This window comes from Hyaena hyaena, unplaced genomic scaffold, assembly GCF_003009895.1.
Source record: "Hyaena hyaena isolate Hyena2069 unplaced genomic scaffold, ASM300989v1 scaffold_824, whole genome shotgun sequence".
Classification (NCBI taxonomy): Eukaryota; Metazoa; Chordata; class Mammalia; order Carnivora; family Hyaenidae; genus Hyaena; species Hyaena hyaena.
Window position 1 is genome coordinate 133,113 of NW_024081461.1, and position 17,927 is coordinate 151,039.

Here is a 17,927-nt window from a genome sequence, read left to right on the forward strand (position 1 = left end):
GAGCATACCTTTCAGTTTAATTTACATATTCTGTGCATTAAAAAGCCAATGCTGAGAATGTTAGATTTCAGAGATAAAAAACTTAACTGTAGCCTTTCTTCTTCCTCATACTCAAAATGCAAGTCTAGTAGTTTATCCTTCTTCTAAAGCTAATTCGTTCTTTATCCCCAGGAACAGTTACTCAATCTTGTCCCTTCTCCAGCTTGATATCTTGTACCTAATTAGTCCCCTACGTAATATCTTAAAAGTAATTATGAACAAACAATTTAAAGGAAATGATTATTTTTTATTAGAAGTACTTTTTGCTTGTTTATTTTTTAATAGTTTATTGTCAAGTTGATTTCCATATTAACACCCAGTGCTCATCCCTACAAGTGCCCTCCTCCATGACCATCACCACCCTTCCCCCCCACCCCCATCTGCCTTCAGTTTGTTCTCAGCATTCAAGAGTCTCTCATCATTATTTTCAACGTTGCCATTTTAATTTTGAAAGTGTGTTTCAGTTATTAATTTACAGCCTATGTTTGCTTCAAGATTCCCTAATAGAGATTCCTATATGTATGTTTTATTAAAATGCACAAGACAGTTAGATACTCTAACCTGTCCAGGAGCTTAATTACATTTATAAAAGATTCATTTTAGTTGATATTCCATAAATGCTGAGATCTGCATGAAAACTGAAACATCTGAGGTAAAGAGGAATTCTGTAAAAAAATATTTATGAAGGAAAATGTTATGACTCATAATTTACCAATGAAAGCATTCAAAATCAAAATTACTTTGGGGTGCCTGGGTGGCTCAGTCAGTTGAGTGTCCAACTTTGGCTCAGGTCATGATATCATGATTCAGTACATGAGTTCAAGGCCCTAGTCAGGCTCTCTGCTGTCAGAGCAGAGCCCACTTCATACCCTCTCACCTTCCCTTCTTCTTGACTCTTTCTGTCTCTCAAAAATAAATAAACATAAAAAAAAAATACCTTGACAGAAAAGAAGACAAAAGACAGATACCTAAAAATCTAATATAATGAAATGTTTAAGGTCCCTGACTTTGATATCAGACAGGCCTGAGTGTCATACACATCTCTGATCTTGACTAATATCTTTAAGCTTTAGAATCTTCAACACAGTATCAGAATAAGTGTGTCTATTCCTTCTAAGCTGTTCGAGAATTTTAAACAAAATGATACAAAGTACTTAACTTATTAGAACATTGGAAATACCCAGTGAAAAAGCCATAGTAATTATTATCACTATTGTTATTACTGTTACTAGCTGTGATATGTTCGAGTGACACTTAAACACTTGTAATCACCTGCTAAAAGTGCTTCATTGTCTCCTGCAGATCATTGTATAGAGAGATTCCACATTTCTCTGTAAGTTCTTCATATGACCAGTGGTTGTATGTTGTGACTTCTTAGAAATGTAGTCAGGGCATCTTTTGGCATTTTTAGATTGGAATACTCTTATCTTGACTGACAACTAGATAGTGTATGTACAAAAACCAAAAACTGTCAACATTTCCCCAAAAAGACTGGTGAAATTAATGTCTTTTTGGTAAACTGAAAGGGAAAATCCAAACTTTTTGTTTAGGCAGGAAGATATGGTCCATATTCTTGAGGTAGATTAAATTGTTCCCTCCAACTGTACTTGGGATGATTCTTTGGTTAGAAGCAACGGAGACCTACTCTAACTGACTTATACTAAAAGGAACTTACCAGAAGCGCACTTGATGGCTTACCAGAAGAGTACTTGGTGGCTTGCATAATCATTGAAGAAGCTGAATAGGATCTAAGGAAGGACAATATACCAGACACACTTTGACAGATTTGGTCAGAAACTCAGAACATTGCTTTTTTTTGGATATCTGGGATCACAAACCTTCAAGCAAATGGCAAACAGGTCAATGGTCAAGTATCTGAGGGTGGAGTCTGATAACCTGGTTGAGACCAGTACCTCATGGTCTCATGAGTGGGAAGCAGAGCACTCTGAATGACTGAGGCACAAGGCATATGGAGCTATAGTAACTCAAGAGCAAAAAGATGGAGTTTTTTCTAAAATAAGGGAGGAAGGGATATTGGGCAGATAGATAGATGATAGGTAGATAGATAAAAATTCTACTTTACTTCTTTGAAAATCACTTTAAGACCCAAATGAGATTGAGTGAGATGCTTAGGTAGGCAGTGTGGGAACAGTCGCATCTTATTTGAAAGGTATAGTGCTAGATTTCACTTTCTGTCATAATGAAAGTCTAATTTTCATTTTTACTGGGACTGATGCTTGAAAGTTTAAGTAGCTGATTACTTGAACTTTTGAAAGTTTACAAGTTTATGTTGCTTCAAAACATTAGCTTTTCCTCTCAGAAGTTTTGGAAAGACTAAAGGTAATGCTTGCATTTAATGACATGTCGCAAGAACTGTGAACCCCTATTTGACAAGTATTCATTAAGTACTTTCCAAGGACTAAAATTAGTCTGTACATTGCACTAAATAGTTGTTAAATTGCTTCCAAAATTTCTGCAGAAACCTAATTATTAATATGTTGTAGACCAAATGACTAATGAGTGAAGCAAAGATCTACAGATAAAGAATAATTAGATTGTGTTTTGCAAGGTCACCTTTCTCTTTACTTGTTGCTTTTTTGTTACGTGTTCACAAGTAAGTCACATTTGCCTGGGGAAATATCATCTCAGAGACAAACAAGCAAACAAGTAAACAAATTCATTTTATTTTAGGGGGAAAATATGCTTAACCAACATCTGTCAGATCTTGTCAGTAAAGAGAAGAGATTCACACAATATCTCCCCCAGAGTCCTCAGACATGAGACAGGCCACTTTGGGAAGGGTGTACAAAGGGCCAGTGAAGTTTATTTCAAGATTTTTTTTATCTCTGTGAATATTCTGCTTTTCATAATTTGTTTTCCCTTTCCTCTTTCAACATGTTTAACGTTAATTTTATCTTAATTATTAAAGTATTATCACTCCATAAAATGAGGGACAATGTATAAAGAAGAAAATAACCTATAATCCTACACTTGTGAATCCTTTTTAAAATTTACATATTTTCTCTCTCGGTCATTTTTCCTATGGCTACACACACACACACACACACACACACACACACACACACACAGAAATTGACCATGCATTCTCTGTTTAGAATCTCAGACTTTGTATTGCCGCTCAGTGTTATATCAGAAATATTTTCATGTCATTAAATGCTCTTCAAAAAACATCATTTTAATGGTTTAATATTCCACCATGTGGACATATCATGATTTATTTACCTCTTTCCACGTTACCAAACATCTAGTTTGTTTTGCAAGTGGCATTTGGAAGAAGTTGTTGCTCTTAATGGGAGATCCTTGGAACCTAGGACTGTCCTAAAATGAAAAATCATTAGTCAGATTCCCAGGAGTCCTTTTTATGGAGAGACGGTCTGTCATTTTCTCCCAAATTTTCAAAGCTTCATTTATACCAAAGGAGAATAAATCCAGCTAATAAGTTATATGCTACCCATTTGAAGTCTGTATTTCTCTTTCTAAAAGACTTGCAACGATCCAGTAGGTTTGCTAGTTCCCTAGCATGCACCTAGGATGTTTCCTAACACACCCTCCTGTGTGCTTCTCATTCCCTGTCCTGCTGCCTGCATGCTTACCGCACCCCTGACACCAGGAACATGTACTCGCTGTTCTGGCGATTCTCTGCAGCCCCAGCTGCCTGTCCTGTGGTTCAGTCCCATTCTCACCCTAACCAGCGTTAGTGTAGACCCTGCGGACCCCACAGGTTACTCTGTCCTGAAGACTGCCTCCCACTTGCCTCCTAACTGAAAATAGTGGGTCCTGGGGTGCCTGGGTGGCTCAGTTGGTTAAGCATCCGATTCCTGAGTTCAGCACAACTCTGCTGCTTTCAATTTCAGGCTGATGGTAAGCACCTGCTTGTCCATTATGACATTTAGTAACCAGAATATCCGGTTGTTTCTCACCAGGTTATAGGTGAGAAAGCAGGGCTTTTTCCTCATTGGAATTCAGTCAAAAAGTACTCAAGGATGTGGAGAATGGGGTTCTTAGTTTGAACTCATGGTGTTCCCACTTTGCCCGAAGCTCTCAGGAAGCAGGGGTGGATATTTTCAGCGAAGGACATCTAGAAACATTTCCACTGAGCAGATTTAACGTTAAACCAGACTGTCCACCTAGCCCTCCATTTCCCTGGAGCAGCAGAGAAGCAGGCTTTCTTTCCCTGCCCTGTTGTACCACTATATTCTCAGCTACCAGGACAGGTATAAAAGTGAGGAAACCTTAACAATTCCCTAGCAAAATGTTAGTTCTTCCTGTATTTTTAGGTGTAAACTTACAAATGCCTAAATACCTAATACCTAAATATAAGTTAAGAATATGCCAGATTGCCCTTGCTCCCCATGAATCACAACCTTGAGGGAGATTTAAGGATTATATTGGATTTTTTAAATTATCCAAACTGAAGGGAGGCCAAAAAGTGAAATTATTGAGAATATATGTTGTCAAAGGTTTGGGTCTGAATCTTCTGACCCTTCTTCTACTTGTACAATCTTAGACACATTGTTTAATCTCTCCATGCCCCATTGTCTGTGTCAATAAAATGTGGATAATCAATAGCTGTGTTCTTATGGGGATAAATGGAAGAAATGCACAGAAAAGCGTTTAGCTCAGGAATATCTCCCCTTTGAAGTGAGTGTTATCCTTGCCTTAGTGTCCTCAGGCTGGCGGAACAATATACCGCACACTAGGTGGTTTAAAGAACAGAAGTGTATTTTCTCACAGTTCTGGAAGCTAGCTGTCCAAGACCAAGGACACATCAGCATTGGTTTCTGGCAGTGACCTGCTTCCTGGCTTATACACAGCCACCTTCTCTCTGTGTCCTAACATGGAGTGGGGAGAGACAGGGACAGACGGAGACGGTGACAGAGAGGGAGACGGAGAGAGAGAGAGAGAGAAAGAGAGAGGTGAGAGAGCGCGCACATGTGCACTCTGGTCTCTGTTTATAAGGACACTAATCCTTTTGGGTCAGGGTCCCACCCTATGACCTCATCTCACCTAAATGACCTCCATAATGGCCCTATTTCTAAATTCGGCCTCCTCAAGGGTTTGGGCCTTATCATATGAATGTAGGGAAGACACAATTCTGTCCATGACTGTTGTCAGTAGTGTTGTTTGTAAATGAGAAAGAGTTATAGATACTCTAGGTTTGTATGTTCACAGAATTTTGCATTTCCTAAATTTATCCTTTGTGAGCATCCCAAAACCTTCCTGTTTCCTGTATTTGGTACCTTCTCTAAAAGTTTACATTTTTTAACAACAGCACTCTACACCTTCTATAGGCAGACTAATGCTCCCTTCACCAAGAGAGGTCCATGCCCTAAACCCCAGCGGCTGTAAATATGTTACCCTGCATGGCAAAGGGGTCCCTAGAAACTTCCCCAGAGGTTTCATAAGCTGAGGATTTGAGACAGATGGCTTATCCCAGATTAGCTGAACGGGCTCAGTGTAATTGCAAGGGTCATTATAGGTGAAAGAAAGCAGGACAGACAGACTGAGGGTAATGCAGATTGAGACAGACTCTAGAGGCCATCAGGGCCTTGGAAGATGAAAGGAAACCAGGGCCCAGGAACGCAAGCAGGCAACGAGGCAAAGCTGGAAAAGGCAAGAAAACAGATTTGCCTCCAGAGCCCCCAGAAGGGAATGCAGACCTGCCCACCTCTGCATTCTAGCCCAGGAAAACCCACGCTGACCTACAGAGCTGTAACATAGTACATGTGTATCCTGTGAGCAGCTGATCTACAGAAACAACAGGCGGCTAATGCAGTGCCCATGTTTTCTTTTCGTTGAAGAGTAGAGGATTCTGTCTGTGCTATTAAATACTTTACTATGTTATTGTTTATTTTTGTAACTATTTATTTTGAGAGAGACAGAGGGAGAGAGGGAGTGTGCGTGCGTGCGTGCGTGTGTGTGTGTGTGTGTACCTGTGAGGGACAGAGAGAGAGGGAGAGAGTGAATCCCCAAGCAGGCTCTGGCTGTTAGCACAGAGCGTGATGTGGGGCTCATACTCACTAACCGTTAGATCATGACTTGAACCAAGATCAAGAGCCGGATACTTAATCAACTGAGCCACCCAAGTGCCCCTGACATTATTTTAAATGCTGCCCCCCCCCCCGCCTTTAGCAATGCCATAGTCATTTTTAACTCCTTCAAATCATTAGTCATTACTCTTAGAGTAAGAGCCAAATAGAGAAGAGGGGACTGTGATAATCCCCTGTGATAGAAGTGGGAACTCAGAAATCTTTTATTTCATTTCTACTATTTGCTAGCCTGTATTCTAGACACTTGGGGGAAATTATCTCTAGTCTCTAAAGGGTAGTTACCTGGCTTTTATTAGAGATGTTATTCTTGTTCTGGAGAGGGACCTGGGGATGAATTTCAGCCATGCTTGGACAGGAAGTCTGGCTCTTCCTTATGATACTTGACTTAATCTCTTTAAGTCTTAGTTTCTTTATCTGAAAAGTAGTAATGACAGTATCTATTTCATGGATCATTTAGAAGATTTTAAAAGTGATGTTGGAAACAAAGCACCTAGTACAAGGGACTAATGGTACAGTCAAACGCAGAGAAACATTTCTAAAGAGAATAGTGCCTCTCTTCCATTAAAATACAGTAAGCCACAGTTGGCTTATTAAATTTCTTTTTGATGGATTCTTCTTTACCTGTTTAGACATAGCTCCTTTATAGCATCAAAAAACAAGAGTATACTGTTTCCTTCCAGTTGTGTGTGTCTGTGTGTGTGTTAAGAGTCCTATATAACAATTCAAGACTGCCTGTGTGACATTAGTCACTAAGTCAACGTACCTTTTCAAGTGCTTAGGAAATTGTGTTTCCAAGACATGATCTTTTGGTTTGTGGGCTTGTTTTTGCTTGTTTTTTCTTTATTTAGATATTTTAGCAAATTTATCAATCATTGCTTCTATTGAAATGAAACCGCTTTAGGCTTAACATATACTTTTTAACTGTACGTAAAAAAAAAAAAAAAAAAAAGACAGGGTAATTTAATGGCACAGTCAAATGTAATTATTTTTTCTCAGCTCTGGTTCTGCATTTAGGCTAAAAAGATTCATACAGGCTCATAATGTCAGCAGAATGTTTTTATATCAAATATTGTATAGCGTGTCTATTTTTCTCAAAGACTGTCAGCTTTTTAAAATGCGTTCTATAGGGGCTCCTGGATGGCTCAGTCAGTTAAGCATCTGACTTCGGCTCAGGTCATGATCTCACGGTTCGTGGGTTCAAGCCCCGTGTCGGGCTCTGTGCTGACAGCTCAGAGCCTGGAGCCTGCTTCAGATTCTGTGTCTCCCTCTCTCTGACCCTCCCCTGCTCTCTCTCTCTCTCTCTCAGAAATAAATTTAAAAAAAATAATAATAAAATAAAATAAAATAAAATGTGTTCTATAAATTTGTAGGCTTGTCATGTAACCAAAAGTATGGATATTTAAAAGATACGTTTACTGTATTTCCAATATTGTTCATTACTACTTAAATTCTTCTACTTGCAGGAAAAATGTGTATTTCCCAATACAGTATTTGATATTCCCTATGTGATATCCCATTGAAAACAACTTTCTTTTATAATGTAGACCTAGGAAACTTTATTTTTAAATTCTGTAGCATTGATATTCTTTTTCCTTTTGATGGTAATAAGAGTGTTGCTAATACTGTCCCTCTCCTTCCTTGAACATCAGGAAGTTCTGAGTCCTATTTGAAATAGGAAGTGAAGCCGCCATGTATTTAATATTTTACATGTATTTGCTCCTCTTACATAGGGAGCTCTGTGTGATTACTGCTGTGCTACTGAGGAGAAACTTTAGCTCAAGGGTGCCTGGGTGGTCAGGCCATTAAGTGTCCAACTTCGGTTGAGGTCATGGTCTCAGGGTTGGTAAGTTCGAGCCCCACGTCGGGCTCTCTGCTGACAGCTCAGAGCCTAGAGCCTGCTTCAGATTCTCTGTCTCTCTCTCCCTCTGCCCTTCTCCTGCTTGTGCTCTGTCTCTCAGTCTCTCTTTTTTTAAATGTTTAAAAAAAAAAAAACAAGAAACTTTAGCTCAGAAGAGGTGTCTAACATGGGTAAGGTCATGCAGCAGACATGGGTTACTACTGGGCATTTGACCCACTCTCCCTCCACAGCTTGTGCTTAAACTTTTCTTGCCCAATTCACAACTACAGCATTTTTTTGGTCCTTAAAGTTCCTGTATTAAGCTGCACTGTGGAGACAGTTGGCATCTAATAGATAAAAGTGAATTATAGTAGTGTTTATTCTGTTTAATCTGGATGGAAACAGATTGAGCTAAACATCACAATCGTTGCCTTGCAAAGCCTCTAAATGTATCAGTTTGGTCTCACAGGATTAGCACAAAATGCTGGCTATCCCAATAAAAGAAACAATATTGCATTTTTAGCTTCTATTGTCCTGGTTACTCTTTACAGAGAAACTTGAGTTCATTATTCTTAATGGGAAGATAATGTTAATATGGATACAAAGCCAAGGTTCAGCTGATGTGGAGAATATTATTCTTCTTTCTCCCCATCACTGTTGTGGCAAAGTGTCATGTCATCATCTTCTTGACTACAAGACTTAGTTAAAAACAAGTACATAGTATCGTAATCAGAGGGGCAGTTTTCAAAGTCTGCAGTTATATGCCGTCATTTCCTTAATTCAGTTATTCACTTTTCAGCAAACACACACACAAAATGTATGTTTTAGAAGCAAGCAATTAAAATCATTCAAAGGCTAATTAAATCAATGTCAACACTAAATTAGAAAACTATTAAAGTGAACCTCAAACGATTCAATCTCTCTTGTGGTCTAGCTATGGAAAATAAATAGTATCTATAAATATAAGTACAATTCTTGCAGAGCAAGAAGTTAATAAAAAAATAGGAGATTTTTTATTATAACACAGTTAATTTATTTTCCAAAAGAACATGTAAATATGTTTTATATCTCTAAATTGCATCTACTGAAGAAACTATAACATATTTCTTCCAGCCTTATTTTTAAATCAAAGCCTACCTTTTTTTTTTTTAACTGAATAACTATAAACTCCTTAGTAAGATTTGATTAAGTTCTATGTCAGATGATCCTTTTTTTCTTAAATACTACTTTATGGAAAGAGCCAATCATTTGCATATAAACTAAGGCAGAGGAACACAGAGAAAATTAACAATAGTATAAACACTAGGAATCTCCGAAATCATTCCAAATAGGCCATAAAACTATGAAATGGTTTCAGAGTCACTATTTTCCTAAAATTAATACTTATCTTTGAAATCTGGTATCTTTGGGGCGCCTGAGTGGCTTGGTCGGTTAAGCTTCTGACTTCGGCTCCAGTCATAATCTCACAGTTGATGGCTTCGAGCCCCGCGTCAGCCTCTATCCTGACAGCTAGCTCCGTGTTTCAGATTCTGTGTCTCCCTCTCTCTCTGACCCTTCCTTGCTCAGGCTGTCTCTCTCTTTCTCTATCTCTCAGAAATAAATAAAACATAAATTTTTTTAAATAAAAAAATCTGGTAACTTTAAGAGAAGTATTCTCGATCTTAATAGGAACATGCATTTGTTTGGTACTATGGTTTTTAAGGGCTTAAACTATATTATTATTTCATTTAATTTATGAAGATAAAATAGAGTGAATTATTTTATTTTATATTTTATTTCATTAAATAAAATGTTTATGTCGATGGTTTTAAATTTGGACAAAGTCATGATTAAAATGAAAAATGTTTTGGAGTGCCTGAGTAGCTCAGTAGGTTGAGCATCGGGCTCTTGATTTCCATGGGGGTCATGATCTCATGGTTTGTGAGAATGAGTCCCACCTCAGGCTCCGTACTGAGCATAGAGCCTGCTTGGAGTTCTCTCTCTCTCTCTCTCTCTCTCTCTGCCTCTTCCCAGCTCATGCTAGCAATCATACTCTCTCTTGCTCTAAAATAAAAAATAATAATAATAATAAAAATAAAAAATATTTTAAATATGTTCCTATAGATCTACAGGAGAATTATTCATACTATTAACCACACATTGTTGCTGCTTTTTTTTTCTATTTCAATAAAGTTGTGACTGCACAAAACTCTAGTGTATGAAATGCATTAAGGTTGTCGTGATTATTATAAAGTTATTGGGGAAAAAAATAAAAAGATGAGAATTACTGGAATCCACCAGCATTATATACTGAGTATATATAAAATATTTATAACATTTTCTTTCCATTTTTGGGGGGCGCGGCAAATGAGTTGGAAATTGTGCAGTTCGTGGGGCTCCTGGGTGGCTCAGTCAGTGAAGTGTCCAACTTCAGCCCAAGTCATGATCTCATGGTTCATGAGTTCGAGCCCCATGTCGGGCTCTGTGCTAACAGCTACCTCAGAGCCTGGAGCCTGCTTCAGATTTTGTGTCTCCTCTCTCTCTGACCCTCCCCTGCTCACGCTGTCTCTCTCTCTCTCTCAGACATAAATAAAACATTAAAAAAAAGAAATTGTGCAGTTCAGTAGCACAGATTTATGATCCAATTCCAATGCAATTTTATTAAACTGCAGTGTTGTTAGGCAAATATTTTAAAAAATCAAGATGAGAAGCTAACACACATCCTATTGAAAGAAGTAAGAGGCAAGAAAAGCAACTAAAATTTTTTCATTAAAAAAATTAAATACACCAACAAAAAATCAAAATTAGGTATGTTATATATATGTATATTTGTCATCATTATCATCATCATCATCATCATTATTGCATAAAGATGCCCAAATCTGGTAGAAGAAAACTACAGGAAAAATTTAAATATATAACTCAGTCCAGTGATTATTCTTCCCCTCCTCATATAAGTGTGCCATGGAAATACTATCATTTTATGGGTTATTTAGTGATAACTAAATCAGTTATTTAAGTCATTGGTTGAGCATCTGACTTCCACTCAAGTCATAATCTCATGGTTCATGAGTTTGAGCCCCGCATCTGGCTCTGTGCTGACAGCTCAGAGCCTGGAGCCTGCTTCAGATCCTGTGTCTCCCTCTCTCTGCCCCTCCCCTCCTCCCTCCCTCCCTCCCTCCTCCCTTCCCTTCCTTTCTCTCTCTCAAATATAAATAAACATTTTAAGATTTTAAGAAAAGAAAGCACTAAATGAAATATGGTTAATCTCTCTATCAGTCTCATAACAAATATGGACTTAATCACAACTGATACAGAATCATGATATCTAGTAATAATGATGTTTGTGAGATAAGTATTTTATAAAAGGAAACTTTGATAAACTTTAGTCCAGATGTTATAGTCCAGATGGTAAAGTTGGATAAATTATTTTACAGAAAATTAATGCTCATTGACTATCAATAGTGTAAGTAGATATTTAGCTAGAAGTTTCTAGCATGTTAATTTTAGAGAATTTTAATAACTGCTAAACTGATATCTTAAAGAATTATTTTACTGCCGTCTCTGTAGAATTTATAAAGTGTATACATGTAATAGTTTTATTAGCATATAAGTGTCGCTTTAAATTACAACACTGATCCTCACATGATTTCCCAATACCTAAGGAAATAGGAGGTTTTTAAAAGATTTGTTAAAGCACAAATTATCCCTGATGGCATGATACATTTGTGCCTGCACCTTAACCTCCTCTCATCATCTTGTAAAGTGTCCAGAGGAAAGCAGAGCAGTCTCAGAGCAGAAGTTGCTTCCTTTACAATGAGTTTAAAATCAACCTTTACTTTCTCAAGTGCTGCAAATAGTCACTATAATTAATGTGGTTGTTAATCAAGAACATAAAAAGAAAGTTTAAAGGTGATATTGCAGATTACAATTCCTTTTGTTAAAAAAGAAATTTTAAATTCAGCGCTGTTCGCTCCTTTGATTCCAGAGATAAATATGGTCAGCTAGGAAGATGAAAGTCGTTTTCATCTTGGATGAACTTGGTTGGTAGCCGGCTGGGGTGCCCTTAGGAATCCTTGCTCTTCAGGAGGGGCAAGCAGACTTTGCCATTAGCCCTCCCCCTCTGCTGACACCCTTCTCTGTTGACCTGGCACGCACCCCTCTTGATTCTGACTCTTCCACCTCAGGAATGGTGAGAAAGGAAGAGGCAAACTAAATGGGTAGCAGCAGGGTGGGGTTAAAAACTTGGGGATAATAAGTCTCTTGTGTCTCTGAGTGTTTTTTTTTTTAATGTTTTATTTATTTCTAGGAGAGAGAGAGAGAGAGAGAGAGAGACAGCGTGAGCAGGGGAGGGTCAGAGAGAGAGGGAGTCACAGACTCTGAAACAGGCTCCAGGCTCTGAGCTGGCAGTCAGCACAGAGCCCGACGCGGGGCTCGAACCCACAAACCGCGAGATCATGACCTAAGCGAAAGTCGGACGCTTAACCGACTAAGCCACCCAGGCGCCCCATGTGTCTGAGTTTTTTGAGGGCAAGCAAGAAAGCAGCCTTTTTCTAAGTTCTTGCTAAGACAATGAAGGTTATCCATTCATTTATTTAGTGGACGCAGATATGTTGTTCTCCCACGCTGGACCCAATGCACTAGTAGATCAGTGTTCATAGGTTATAGCTGGGGATATGGAAAGCAACACAATTAGAATAGCCCTGATAAATGATTTGTAGCTCAGTTGCCTTCTATTTGATCCTGTTTGAAATGCATGAGAAAAGTTCACACAGGTAATACATGAGAATACTTCTACCATGTGGATCCACTTTTGCTGCAAAATATTACCCACTCATTCCCCATCTTTTCTGGTTTGTGAGTTAGTTTTCTATACCGGGTTTTTGTAAAGAGTCATTCGTGGACTAGTGACAGGTGCTACATTTCTCATTAAAGGGGTGATGATTGAGGGGGTGAGCTTCTAACATTTGATACAGAAATGTGTCCTTTATGGCATATTTACTATGGCAGACATTACACACCCAGCATTTATGAGTTATACAACAAACCTCCCTCCGGCTACATCTCACTGGATGAATGATTGCCTGCAGCCATGATTAAACTTGTTTTCTCTTTGTGGAAATAAGCCCCTCACCCAACCATTGTTTACTTTCCACTCATATATATATAATATATATGTATATACATATACATATATGTTATATATAATATGTATATATAATACATATATTATATACATATATATGTATATATACATATATATGTATATATATTATATATGATTCTTATATCACACATTAATATTATATTATTATTATGCATTATTAAACTGAGAGAATACTGTTGCTAGTTTTACCCTTAAAAATTTTTTTTAAATGTTGTTTTAGTTTATGGCAATTTCTATTATTTCATAAGGTGTTTATATATTTGTGTCACTTTGGTGTAACTTGTAGTGGGTGTGAAGTGTTGGTGAACATAAACAGTTGAATCGTTTCATTGAAATTAGCAGAACACAATACTTTAGAGCCTATTAAATCAAATAAAATGAATTACCAAGACATTGTAATTAAAAGAAATTGCAGCAAGTAAACATTATTAGGCCAGAAGCAGCATTATCAGTGGCCTCTGTGGACCTCGGGATACCAGACGTGCCATTGGGAATGACTTTCTGATTGAAGCCATTTCCATTGTTTCAGACCAAAAAAAAGTATAATAAGTATTTACTCCAGTGCATTTTTTCTAGTAAATAGCCACCAATTAAATATATATTATTTCTTATCCTCCAGGCAATACGGCTAAAGTGTATATTGAGATTCAGGATGAAAATGATCATCCCCCAGTGTTTCAGAAAAAATTCTACATTGGAGGTGTGTCTGAAGATGCAAGAATGTTTACCTCTGTGCTCAGAGTTAAGGTAGGAGAACTTTCATTAAGATACAGAGCTAAGGTAAAAGCAAAGAGCTCAGACTGCAGATAAACTGTCACATGCAATTTACATTAGCTGAGTAAGTTCTCAGTGTTCCTGTTGTTTAAACAAAAGTCTAAAACTTGGAGATACATGAGTTTAATTAGCAAAACTAAATATGGATTAATTAGGAGCCTAATACTATGCAACTTTTATATTTTTACTACACAACAGGAAAAATTACTTACGATAATTTACACTGAATAAGATATTAAATTATTAGAATGTATGTTACCCAGTAGATATGATGCCTCTCATAGGTTTAGTTCAGGATAGCTCCAAAGATGGCAGAATGGAGTTTCTCATGGTGAATATAAATTTACCATTTTTTAGTAGAAGAAATAACGTAGGGGCGCCGGGGTGGCTCCGTCGCTTGAGAGTCCAACTTCGGCTCAGGTCATGATCTTGCAGTTTGTGGGTTCGAGCCCCATGTTAGGCTCTGTGCTGACAACTCAGAGCCTGGAGCTGCTTCAGATTCTGTCTCTTCTTCTCTCTCTGTCCCTCCCCTGTTCGGGCTCTGTCTCTCTGTCTCTCTCTCTCTCTCTCACTCTCTCTCTCGCTCTCTCACTCTCTCTCTCTCAAAAATAAAGAAACATCAAAAAAATGTTTAAAGAAGAAATAATGCAAAAACTTATTTTGCTGCTATATTATTTTAAAATTCAAAATCATAAATGTCAAAAACAAGGGTACTAATTTTAGCACTTTACTAAAAGTTAAAAAAAACCAGATATGTCAGAAAAAATTGCAAATCTACTTAGAATTTTTAAAAAGCACAATATCTAAGGTTAACATTGATAATTTTTCACTTTTCTCCTCTTAGTTATCATCAAATATGTTGAAAGATTTTGTAAATGGCCAGGGGTACATAAAGTTGTAATAGTTTTATTACTGGGAAACAAATAGATAAATATTGTATTACATGGGGAGAAAAATTTGGAAGCTAGAGCAGTTTAGATGCTTAAGTACAGTTATTTTTGAAAATATTTTATTACAGTTATTTTTCTAAAAGTATTTTCAGACTATATTTTGAAAAACTATTAACATACACACAGAAAACCTAAATTTTCCCGAGCAAATCCCACTCATGAAGAGTTTCCTTTATGTTCTTGTGCCAGAACCATGATTAGAGCTCTTCATGCATATAGTTTTATGATGTTCTGCACAGCAGGTGTGAAAGAGGAAAAATTGACCGAGCAAACGCACATGTGAGTTATGCCTGTGAAATAGCTCCTTCATACACTGGTGCCTGATAGGAGTTACCACTTAGAGCTCAAAGTGGCCCACGAGTGGTCAGTCACATTCCGTCTAAACTACAAGATGATATGCAAGTAGAAAGCAACTCCAAAGGAGTTTATTTGTATCTTGTTTTACACTTTAGTCCCAAGAACTGTTGACTGATTCTGTTCACTTAGTTGGTATTTTCTGAGTCCTTGTACTGTGCATTGTTCTAGAAGTTGGATATGCCAGTTCAAAAAACAATCAAACAAACAAAAACAAAGTTACCGCCTTAGCAATACAGAAAAACTGGTGTAAGATACAAATAATCAATTGAGACAGTCGGTAGCTATTTAAGACAAAGTCATGGGATCAGGGGCACAACTTGTGGATTCCTATGTAAGGTACATTCTGCCCATTCCGCTAGCAGGTCCCTAAAACTGGAGGGATGGAGAGGTCAGCATGGCCAGAAGGCTGGTCAGAGAGGAGATTGGAAACACAGCCCAGGACTGGAATATGGGGGTTCTCCTAGACATGTTAGAAAGGAAGTCTTTTTACTGCTTTGTTCAGAGGCATGACATAGTCCAGCATAAAAGGATTATGCTTGATGTTGTGCAGATCGGAGTGTCAGACAGAGAGCCCAACACATTACTTTCCAGGAGAGACTTGAAAGTGGACTGGACCACAGTGGTAGGCGGGGGCAGTGGTCACAAGGGAATCAAAGACAGCCGAAAGACTTTGCTGATGGATTCTACATGGGGCATTGGAGAACCTCAAGAATGATCCTGAGGTTTGTTCCTAACAGGCCCCCCTCCCTCCCCGAGGCACTGTGGTAGCAGGAATCAAGAGTCCATCGTTAACTCTCAACTTTATAGAGATTTTATGGGGTGGAGGCTTGTTTAATATGGCAGTTGCAGATGCAGGGGGGAGGAGGAGAGGAAGGAGGGAGAAAAAGAGATGGAGATGGAGGTGAAAAGAGGAAGGGGAGGGAGGCGGAGGGAGGGAGAAAGAGAGACAGGGAGAGGGAAGGGGAGAAAGGGTGAGAGAGGGAAGGAGGGAGAGGGACTTTCACACTGCATTGATGCAAGTACTTGCTGTAGTAATCAATCTGCCTAGGAACGCACAACTGTCCTGTGGATCCAGAGGCAGAAGACAATGCACCTAGTGAAGGAGCACAAGTGCTTCCTGGAGGAGGAAGACTTCGAGTGGCCCTGTTAGGGTGGTTACATTTTCTCAGAGAGAAGCTTAAATAGGGCCGAGAGCCTCAGCAGAGGAAGCACAGGGAGCCAAAGCCCAGAGGGAGAAAGTTCTCCCCAAAAAGTGAGCAGGAGCTCAGGAGGTGACAGGAGTCATAAATCTTACCTGGTGGACACTTTCCAGAGCTGCTTTTAGCCTTGACTTCTGGAATCTTCTTCCCCAATTTAATCAGTGAGAGTGAGCTAACCCCTTCTTTTCAATTCACACTTAGAGCAGCAAAAATGTTATTGGAAACAGCACAGAATGTGGGTCAGCCAGGCTCTGGCGTCTGATGCAGAGAACACTTGCTAAACAGGAAAGCCGCCCAGGACTGGGAAGGAAGTTTACACCACTGTCCGTGGAGGTGGGGTGTGGCAATAGACCTTCTACTATACGTGCAAGTTAATTTCTTACAATTCATGGGGAAATGCACAGTGGTACATTTTCAATTTTAAAGAATTGTGTATTACAGGAAGAGAAAGAGGAAACATTATAGAATTGACTAAATAAGATGAGACTTTAAAATATACTGGTAAATTTGGGCACCTGGGTGGCTCAGATGATTGAGCGACTGACTTTGGCTCAGGTCATGATCTCACAGTCCATGAGTTTGAGCCTCGCATGGGTCTCTCTACTGGCAGCTCAGAGCCTAGAGCCTGCTTCAGATTCTGTGTGTGTCTCTCTGTCCCTCTCCCGCTCATGCTCTCCCTCTCTCTCAAAAATAAATAAACATTTACAAATAAATAAATAAAATATACTGGTAAATGAATATACTTACTAGCTTAAGATGGATAATAGACTAAGGGCTTTACTAAAACATGCTAAGGAAAAGGCAACACAATGAGAACATTATTGAAATGATTTGTGCTTGGTAAAGGATAATAAAAGAAAGTTGTGTATATATGCTCTGAAGTGGCATACCTAATATGCTGAGAGTTCAAAGTTCACTGTTTTAGAAAATCTGTATTGTATTCCTGATATGTGGAAAATACGGGGGCAAACAAAATAGACTGCCTTCTGCTCTTACAGAGTTAACATTCCAATTACTAGACTAAAAAAGGAAATAAATAGGCTTTATTTGGTTTTTGGCTCAAGAAATTTGAATGTTCATGTCATGTTGAAGTACTTCCTGGATTGTGTCAAAAGGACACAGAGCCAAAGTATTAATTTGAGAAGATCTACCACATTTACTTTAGTTTGACGTCAATATCTCTGTCACAACTGGTTCTACCAAATTGATTTCCATTGGTCACAAGCAATCGGTTATTTTAATTGCAGGGAGAGGGAAAAGAAAATCAATAGTAATTTCTCTCTTCAGTCTTTTATACAAGAATTAGCATCAGTTAAAAGTATCACCTTTAGTTTATACCCAGAAGAACTGAAAGCAGGGGGGCGAACAGGCTCCTTATTGTTCCTAACATTATTATTCACAATAGTTAAGAGGTGAGGACAATCTCTGTACCCATTAGCAGGCAAATGGATGGGCATAATGAGGTCAAACATACAGTGGAATTTTATTCAGTCTTACAAAACAAGGAAGTGTTGACATTTGCTACATTGTGGATAAATCCTGAAGATAATATGC

At 38.3% G+C, this 17,927-nt stretch overlaps 1 protein-coding gene across 1 annotated transcript in view; it reads left to right on the forward strand.

Annotated features, from left to right (window-relative positions):
- Positions 1-17,927, forward strand: part of LOC120222009 (protocadherin-15-like) — a gene marked incomplete at its 5' end in the record, with an annotated part of 248,663 nt that overhangs the window by 129,616 nt on the left and 101,120 nt on the right. Inside the window, one exon of the mRNA XM_039219692.1 lies at positions 13,713-13,840. Coding sequence (XP_039075623.1) covers positions 13,713-13,840 — 128 coding nt within the window. The remainder of the gene's footprint in view (positions 1-13,712; positions 13,841-17,927) is intronic.